The following is a 10,592-nucleotide window of genomic DNA, read 5'->3' as shown; positions in this document are numbered from 1 at the left end:
CGCTCCCCCCCCGAGTCTACTCGCGGCCCGTCGCCGCTCGCAAGAGTCCGCATCCGCGCAGCCCGCACACGTCCACTCCCGCCCGCTGCCGGCCGTCCCGCGCTCGATGCCCGTCGTCCCGCCGCCGCCAGAAGCCAAATCGTGTCGGGTCGGGTCCGAGTCCGAGTTTTAAACCCGTTTACATACACGGGTCGGGTTAAGGTCGATCCGTATGAATAAAACACAGTTCCGAGTTCAACCCGAACCCGACCCGTGACCCGAAATTGACACCCCTAGCTAATAGTGATTGTTTAGGCTAAGGCCTGGGAAGGAGCAAATCCTAACAAGCTTCTGGAGAAAATAAACTGATTCTCATATTGGAAGGGAAGGAAAATATATGGCCAATGTAACTAATGAGGTTGGTGACAATAATCAATGCGGCTCTTGGTGTAATTACGGTCGATTTCCCTTGAGAACTCTGCAATTAAGCGTGCGCATAATGAAGTGTTTATGAGAAAGTGACCTCTTGGGAAGTTACATGAAAATGAATAAAACCATAAAGTTCAGTTTAGTATAGGATGGGTTGAGCCAAAGCAGGCAATACCTTGCACAGTATGGGTATCATAACCTAATCTCCTCTAGTACGATATGTTATTCAGGGATGAACCAAGCACAAGATGGTAAATTTGTGACATCCTAAATCAAAAGATGACGATCTAAAGAAAGCGAGGATTTATTCCAAAGGCTAATGCTTGAACAAAGAGTGACTCCTAGCAAGCTTCTATAAAGAGGGAATGACCTAAATCTCATGTTGAAAGAGGAGGAAAGGAAATTAGGCTATATAAATAAGGACTTGAGCAATAACATGCAATCATATTTTGTTGTAATAAGTGGATTTCCCTTTGGGATTCCACAACTAAATGTGCTTGTAATGGAGCACAACATTTGGAATGAGTGATCTCCTAGAAATTCCACAAAAAATGATAAAACCATATGGTTCAGCATGAAATAGAGCAATCTAAGCTAAAGAAAAAAACACATTGCATAATATGGTATGGGTTGTTCAACAAATCAAAATGATTGAATTATATTTTATAGAACCGTATGCATGCCCTTCACTACAACTAAGGGAGATTTATTCCTTGATGTGAGAGCTTATGGTGAAGTTGCTAGAAACTAGGAAAAGTAAATATGAACCAAGAGGATTTCAAGTTAATGGAAAGCGATCAGTCATAAAACATGCCCCGACTTGATAAGAATGCTCATTTTGTTTCCAATTTGGTGGATAACAACACACATGACCAGAACCTTTAACACAAAAGTATCTATTTTAAATCCCCTCCCCGTGAAAGTAGTAATGATGGTCAAGGACCTATCTACTCTCTAAGTGTCAATCTTCTACATGTTTAATAGCTTCAAGCAATTTTTCATAATCTTGAGTCTATCAGTATTCAGTATTATGCTGGGCAATAGTGTGAAAGCTCGACAAATGAATGCCACCTCGATTTTTGCTCGTTGTATTTACCAGCATATAGAAATTCAACATCTCCCACTCCTGATGGCAAGTGTTTCCAATCAATGGAATTCAAGGTCGTACATAGATGACTCTAGTTAATGAGAGAATGATTCAACTCTCTATCTTTAGCAATGAAGCCTCACACTTCTTTTCCAAATCCTCCCTGGATTCATCAATGTAATTTGAACTTGGGAATGGGCATTCTAGTAGTGAAGGCCACCACCACAAAGGTTGTCGTAAACCAAACTACCATCATAAGAGGGGCAATAAGAGCATGGTCACTGAAGTTATGAGTGTGAGGCTGTGAGCCACAATAGAAGAAGTAAATCGCAATATGACACAAAGGCAATAAGTGTGTCCTGACTGAAAGATTGTCATTGTTGATACATTAGAAAAGTTGCAAAATTAAGTTAGATTGCCTATGTCCTAATGTAATCTTTTTTTTTTTTTCATTTTAAAAAATAAGAGGCTAAACGTGTCATGGTCCTAGTCAAGATTGAGAAGGTTGGGTAGGTTTTTTATCCAAGTAGCCAAATCATGCTGCTTAGTTGGTGCTTTTACCATACTTTATGAGTTGGTGAATTAGAAAATAAGAAGAAAACGATCAAATCATACCAAATTAATTTTTTAAACAATAGTTCAGACTACCACACAAAGCAAAAGTCCATTTTTAACAAAAGCAGACTCATACTCCAATAATTAGCATATCGACTGAGGTGCTCGCAGTTTGCTGACACTTTAGCAAAATCCAAGGGAGGCTTTAATCAAATAATTATACTTGTAAAGTGTTGATCCTCCGAGAAGAAGAAGAGGTTTTGGCCCTAAGACTAGGTTGCAAACTTCAAGATCATCAAGATTGTCTGATAGAAAGATCAAACACCAATATGAATAAATGAGGCAAGCTCTCGAAGCTATTGAGTGGATAGCAATACTTCTAACAATCTCAGTAATTACCAACTACGTTGCTGAGCTCCAGCACACTGTGGACCGATTTACCCAGAAGTGTTGAGTGCGAGAGTTTGTACCCAACAATGGCCAGCTGACATGATAAACTTAGTTAAGGGTTTAGCTACATTACGCGTAGCTGAAAACTCCTTTCGTGTCCATAAATAAGGCTTGGAAGAACGTGAAAGAGCCTGAATTTGGATTCAGGGACCTATGAAACGAGACTCTGCACTTAGACCTACATTATTTTCTCTCAATGCATTTCTCCCTTCAAAGATTACTCCCCTATGAACTCATAAAATAATTTCAAGTGTTGATCTCTCGTTCGGATGATTCCTTCCGTCCGTCAATAATGGTTGGTTAGGGTTTAGCATACCTCTCGGATGGTTGTATAAAGGAGAGGTCCGGCGCTAGCTTGAAGGTGGGCTCGACTGGGAAGTCTGAAATAGGGTCGGAGGAGTCGAATAGGGTTTCCCGCTCGTCCCTCTCATCGATTACCAAATCCCCGGTGTAACCGACAAGGGCAAGCAGCAGCTCGTGCAGCATTTCTTCTCATTCACTCGTCCCCTTCTCTCTGTGCTCGGCGTAGGGAATTAGTAGTGACCACTCTTTGCAGAGGACCAGAGGCTATTAGTGATCATTGTACCAGTCACCACAGAGAATTCCCCTTTGATAACTGAGACCTTCGATTTTCACCCGTGAAATGCACGTGTGATAGAAAATTAAAATGAAACGTTTTATTTTTTTTTTTTATTGCTTAAAGTATATAAGTTTTATTTTATATAGCTTAAATATATATATATATAAATATATATATTTTTTTTTCTTCTTTTGAATAAAATTATCCCTTTGATAATGATATAGGATATAAATTTTTGTGGTAATGAGAACACAAAAGTTACATTATACATGAACATGTTGATAGAGCATTTGTGCACATCAAAATTGTCTATCTTACTTTAATGAAATGATCATTTATACTTTAAAAGGTCTATTAAATATGGCCACCAATGTTTTGCATAGATTTGAACGTTATTTTTGAGAAAGGGGAAATTCCTTTGAGAGTCATGATATAACATACATAAGAAATACATAATGTTCTCACTAATATTTAAGAAGTAATCAGTGGATTACAAGGAAATGAGTCATATCACATGGGACACAAAGAGAAACCAACCCAAGAAAACATTGGGCCAACTCTCGTGGGCCAACCAAAGAAGGTAGCCCATCTCAGGGGAAAATGGAGGATCTTGTCAACTAAATAACTCCCCAGGGATGTAGCCATCGCAATGATTCAGCCTTGCCATGATAAGTACCTTCATCCGCACTCAAGTTCAACAATAGGAAAGCACTTGCTCAAAAGAACCTTTGACTCAACCCCCCATGGCCAACCAACCACTGAGCTCATCTTCTTTGTAGCCTCAGTTCACTTGCCTTTCTCATATATGCAATCTAAGGCTTATTATCACATATCGCTAATGGCTCTCGCACATCACTCAGCTATCAAGCACCTCTTGCTCAATTCCCACTCACAGACTCGCCCAGTATACACTTGGCATTATTGAACTCACCTGTAAACACTTAGTATTACTAAGCTCGCCTAGAGACAAATCATCATAGCTCTACAGTCCCCGTTCTCCCTTAACCAACCAAGAAGCGATACATGTCTAGAATAAATTGTGTAGCAATATATTTTTTACTTTTTATTGGTGTAGCTTTTCCAATAACCTTGATATCCTTATAAATAAATGGTGAATATAAACATTTTAGAACTTGTATCCTTTGATTGATCTACTGATTGGTCTTTTATTGTGCATTTGATTGAGCTTTTTGAACATTTGTATTACAGTTTTTCTCAAGCATGTCATTTTCTCTCCATTCTCATATAGTTTCAAGGGCCTCTACTCATAAAGTCGGCTTGCTAGTAAGGCTTTATGTCATCCACAAATATATTTGAATCCAAGATTAATGATACAACTTACAACCTAGTTTTGCAACCATTGGAATACCCTTTGTGACGAGGTATTTATAATTTTTTTAAAACTCTTGAGTCCATATGTTTATAAAGACGACACACCATTACATGTAATGATTAAGTAAAACAGGCATTGCTTCATTTTAATGAGTTGTAGATAATACATGCAACTATTTGATGAAAAACATTGTATGAGATCTTAATCCATTTGTATCATATGAAAATCCATGTGGTTTGTAGGAAAATTGATAGTGGTGCTCTTGACTATCATCAATTTAATATGATGGACAATGAAAGATGTGCAAGAATAAATTATTTTATCATTCTATAAATAATAATATTCTAAAATACTCTCTAATCTCTCTCAACATATATATATATATATATATTATGGATATTCTGATCCTTGTCACTTGATGAATATGTTCTCTCCGACCTTCATCACTTGACTATGGCTCTACTAACCAAATGAGCAGACCAATATTATCTTGAAAGCATCAATTATTTCATTCTTCAAATATGTAATGTGCTATATACAATGCATATTAAGTCAATTTCCTCTTCCAAGGAGGGGCATTATTTGTGATCAACCACCAACACTAGTAGATTCATGTTAACTTGGCAATGCCCTGTGATTATTCCCCCTTTTCAGGAGTTTCCATATAAAAACCCCGGTTTATTACACCCCTTTCTTTTTTGTTTGTATCTAGATATTCGTATAAAGCTAGGATGTTAAACTTTATATTTCTCTATAGCCGCAAATATTATAGGATGCAACAATTTGACGTCGTTTGTGGAAACTTAATTCCTGACTTAGGGGCAACCTTGGTTATAACCTCAAATGTGTTTATGGCTAAGAAAAATTCCTCAAACATTTTTGACATCCAAGATAATGCCATTAGCACCTATTTTTTTAATAAATGCAAGGATGATTCAAGTAAACTTCAAGTGCTATACAGTCTTATCTAAACTTATACTTCTCGGATAACATCTTAGTCTCGACCTGAAAAAGGCATTAATGGTCTAAAAATAGACTATTCTTTGCTTTTTATTTGGGGGGATACACAGTATTATCTCCCTCCTAATTAAGATATAATTGATCCCAAGACGATTTCAGTTAACCTATTATACACAAGTTAACGTTATTGAGCAATGATTTAACAAATAACCTCGGATAGGTCAAACATCATTGATGAATTCCCTTGACCTCTTTCACACAAGTTAACGTCACTAAGCAATATTTTAATAAATAACCTCGGATAAGTCAAACATCCTTATTGATTCCCTCGACCTCTTCCACATATGCTAACATCAGTAAGCAATGCTCTGACAAACAACCTCTGATAAGTCAAATATCCTTGGTGGATTCTCTTGACCTCTTTCGCACAAGTTAACATTAATTAGCAACGCTCTAACAAATAACCTTGGATAGGTCAAACATCCTTTATGAATTTTTTTGACATTTTCAATACAAGTTAACGACACTAAGTGATGTTTTAACAAACAATACCAGGAAGGCTTTCCCATGAGGTAGACTCAAAAGAAAGCTAGTGGTGGACAATGTCCTCACTAGAAAGATTCTACGGTGGCAAGTGGAAAACAAGTTCTCCATTCATAACTTTGCTAAGAAAATTAAGTCACCAGTTCTTATACTTTTGTTCACTTGACTAGAAGAAATCAAAGATAAAATTACACCTCTCTCACACTAAAAATGAAATATCTCGTCTCTAGGTAAATAAAATTTAACTCTTTTCTTCAGCATTCAATAGTAGTCAAATATTTGACCAACCAATTCTTTCCAAAAATTATTTCAAACTCTAGTAAAGATAAGACTATTAAATCATATTTGAATTCTTTACCAATTATTATAATATTAACTAAATATGAAACACTAACAATTTAATAATCTCTAGTATATAACCAAATATTTAGACTAGGAGTAAAAATAATAGGTTTGATATGTAATTTTTCACATAATACCTCATATATAAAAGAATGAGATGCAACATAATGAAAAAGAACTCTAGCCGATAAGTTTGAAATATTGATTGTACTTGTGACCGCTTTAGAATATTCCTTGGCTTCTTGAGAAGTTAGAGCAAAAACTCAAGCTGGTGCAGATCATGTCGCTTCCCCTGATACTTCTCTTTTTATCTTGAAAGCTGGTTGGCTCATTTGTGACTTAGCACCCCTATACTGCTCTATCCTCTGATTACCTTTTAATTATATGACTCCTTGGACATTTTTCAGACAATTTCTTTTGATATGACATGGCTCTCCGCATAGATAACACTTTTATGAATTGATTAAACATTTTTCTTGGATGGGAATTTCCATAATTTGCATATGTTGATATCACATGAAGCCATAGAGGTTGTTGTTGTTGGCCCTGGTGAAATTTTTATCTTTTTTGATTCACCACCTCTATGATTAAATGACCTATTTTTCTATCAACCTCCCATTTCCATTTTACCATATACATATCATGTTCCAAAAGTCTAGCACTTTCAATAAGTTTAGTAAAATACATTATATGAAGAGGAATTAAAGGTTGTCTTAATGAATCTCTAAGGCCCTTAAAAAATCTATAACATTTTTTAGTTGGAGTATTGATAAGCTGCATGGCATACTTCGATAAAGATGTAAACTCATATTCATATTAAATAATAATCTTAGCTCCTTGCTTGAAGTTGACAAAACGCTCCTACATTGCCTGCCTTGTTAAAGGAGGAACATACCACTTCGTAAAAACCTGTTCAAATTCTTCCAAAATAATTAGTTATTTAGTTCTACCTTCGTATTTTTCCAAATGTTGTCCCCTCCACCATTGTTCTATCTCACCTTCCAATATAAAAATTGGAAGGGATGTATTTTTATCTCTAAGACATTTCATCCCATTCAAAGTTTTCTCAATCTTGATTATCCAATTCTCAGCAGTTATGACATCTACTACCCCTTTAAATAAAGACGGCTTTAAACTCTGAAAAAAGTTTTAAATATTTATCTACTTTCACATTGACCTGAGCACTTGCATCTATATCTGCACTATTACCAAGAGTTGTAGGAGTAACTAATATAGTTGTAGGTAGAACACTAGGTGTTTCAGATCCTACCAGAAACTAAATATTTTTCATCATTCACATTATCATGTTCATCATCAACATTTGCATCATAGTCCTTGCCATTACACTGACAGCATCAAACCATACTGGTAGATTATTAACTCTATGTATTACCTTCAATTGGTGTAATATTTTTAGTACCCTTAGGTGTCATTTCATATTGAAACAACTAATCATTAGTCCTTTATAGTCTGAATTGTATCATAAAAGTAATTATAGAGTTACTAAGAGAATCTAAAACATCACAATAATTTAACAATCTACATACTTCAGATGTAAACTCACATACACTCTTAAATAATAAAACCTAAAATTCATTAATTTTGAGCCTAATTTGCTTCAACTTTTTTCTAGCATTTTCTTGTAACAAAAACGGTATTAAAAACTAGTGAGTCATGAAACTATGAAGCTTATAAAGTAATGCAATTCAATTAAAGGAATTTTATGAAATATTATAGAGAATAATGAAATTAGAATTATGATTAAATTAATTCATAAGATAATTGTAAAACAAATTGAAATAAATTCAAGATTATATTTCATTTTATTTAAAGTGTGTACTGAATATCATAATTAGCCGTCTAAGGTCCAGACTATTATTTTATATAGTTAGCTTTCATAAGAATGTTTAATGGAGTCTAGGTAAAATTGACATTATCGTCATTGAATTACATGGAGCTCCTTTTACCTCTTTTGTGATCTCTTTTGCCCCACCTGCGACATAAGTATTATCTCATTTCATACACAATCTTTTCTAATTTGATTTTTATTAGACTTCAAAATTAAGAATTCATACCTCTTTGTTATGTTTCATTCTTTCATAAAAAAATCTATGTACTATACTACTTGCATAAAAAGGATATGTTTGCAATACATAATGTAATGTGTTTCTTTCCAAAATATTATCAACTAGGAAAAAATTAATTTAAACAATCATATCGCATCTTATTTTAAACTTCAATTATTCAAATATACATGTGGTTGTGCATATATATATATATATATTTTTTATGTGGTTGTGCATATATGAATACTTGGATGTATACTCATATTCAATAAATTGAATAATTAATATCTTTCTCCCTTCAGTTCATTCAATTACAAGTGTATATGTCTAGAAATGATAATTCAAAATTATATTCCTTACCTCTGTAATTAGTTATCTCCTCAAATTTGACACCTTGCGCCCTTTTTCTTTTATAAATTACCACATAATCTCCCATCTACATATACTAATTGAATTCCTACATTTGGGCTTAATCTTCTTTACCATTATTTAGAAATTTTTTATATTTTATAAAGCATCTATAAACATTATAATACAACCTACCTCCATTTCTATTTTCTTCAATTTCTCTTTACTTATTCTTCTTCCTTCCACTGCATCTTCCTCCCACATAGTCATTGTTCCCTCAAAGCAATTGCTCACTCACAGCAATTGTACTCTCACGGCAATGGCTCTCTCACACAGTTACAGTTCTCTCAAAGAAATGGCTATCTTAGATCGCTACAACACTCATATGCCAAACCAATCCTATTTCATGCACCAAACCGCAAGCCTTTCTCCCTGCTTGTTGTTCGACTGAATGCGTGAAAGAAATAAAAATAATAATAAAGCCCATATCATAACTGCCACTCTAAACTGCCATTGAATGCACCTATTTAGAATTAAGAAATTATCTAATTTAATTTACTTAACAGTAAATATTACTTAGTATTAATACTAGAATTTACTTAACAGTAATTTAAGTACTTTTAATATAATTTTAAAGAAAATTATTATTTAATCTTAAAAGAAATATTAACTTGTTCAAATTTTCTTATAAATTTATATTTCATGTATAGTGCAATTAGGTAAAACATTAAAATCTTACCTGAGATTATTGAGTAATACATTCAACAATCTTAGAAAGTTAAAAGTCTCAAAAGATATAAGTACACAGAAGACCTTAAAAAGCTAAAGTCTCAAAAGGCACAATAATATCTTAGAAGGCTAAAAGCCTCAAAAGACACATGTACACAAAAGAACTTAGAAGGCTAAAACCTCTGAAAACATACAAACACCAAAGACCTTAGAAGGCTAAAAGCCTCAAAAGGCATAGCTACATCAACATCTCTGAAAGCTAAAAGCCTCATAAGATATATATTTCTTTAATTATTTAAAAACCTCAGAAGATTAAAGGCTGCAAAAGGGATAAATTTATCTGATATAATTGCTTTAATTAGGAGAAATATATCAAAACATATCTCAAAGATGTATAAAATATTTAATTATTTCTGAGGGAAAAATTCACAAATAAAGAATCTTCTGACATGAATGTGGAGCCCTTCTTACTTCAAAAATAAACATGAAATTCATATGAATGTCTCAAAGACATATACAGTGCCATTGGATTTACATGAAATCATCACAATTAAATTTTACATTAGATTCAAGTGTATAATCATTTTCATAAGGAGCTGGAATTCAAATTACATGAAATGAAGGGCTTTCATCAATATCATCCATATATGAAAATAAATCATGGTGGAGGAGCATGTGCTCGATCGGACCTTTCTGGAGAAATAATCAATATGTCATAAAACTCCTTACAAATCACCGCCATACCATCAGGTCTCCACTTAATTGAGTGTGTCGTTAGACTGTTGTGGTTGACACAATATTTGATCCTCTCTATCAGGATATCTACTATCTGCCTCCGTTGGCATACTATCTCCATTAAAACGAATCTCAATTGTGGCCTTTCAGCTTACCCCCGAATGCCAAAGTCGAGATAACACATAATCACCTATGTTAGGCTTTCATCAGCATATTGCATGACTCTTTGTATTAAATGATCAACTTAAGATCACCAGATCTCTTACTGATCATCAATAATTGCCAAACTTATGTCTATTCACTCACAATTATCGGGTCTCCGCATAGGTGCTACTACTATAATACCCCTTTAAATCCTCATTTTGTATAAAAGGTGGTTGATCTTTTTTTGTCACGGGCTATTTAAGGAGGGAATGATCTCTCACTGGGAGTTCTTCTACATAAGGAGGGGCATTG

General features: G+C 34.4%; 1 protein-coding gene across 1 annotated transcript in view; it reads right to left on the bottom strand.

Annotated features, from left to right (window-relative positions):
- The window catches only part of LOC110100838 (gamma-tubulin complex component 4), a 79,978-nt gene extending 76,858 nt beyond the window's left edge, over positions 1-3,120 (bottom strand). Inside the window, exon 1 of the mRNA XM_020828529.2 lies at positions 2,817-3,120. Within this exon, the coding sequence (XP_020684188.1) occupies positions 2,817-2,986 (170 nt within the window). The 5' untranslated portion in view covers positions 2,987-3,120. The remainder of the gene's footprint in view (positions 1-2,816) is intronic.
- Positions 3,121-10,592: the final 7,472 nt, after the last annotated feature.

This window comes from Dendrobium catenatum, unplaced genomic scaffold, assembly GCF_001605985.2.
Source record: "Dendrobium catenatum unplaced genomic scaffold, ASM160598v2 fragScaff_scaffold_1271, whole genome shotgun sequence".
Taxonomy (NCBI): domain Eukaryota; kingdom Viridiplantae; phylum Streptophyta; class Magnoliopsida; order Asparagales; family Orchidaceae; genus Dendrobium; species Dendrobium catenatum.
Note: the sequence above shows the minus strand (reverse complement) of the source record. Positions and strands in the feature narration are given on the sequence as shown.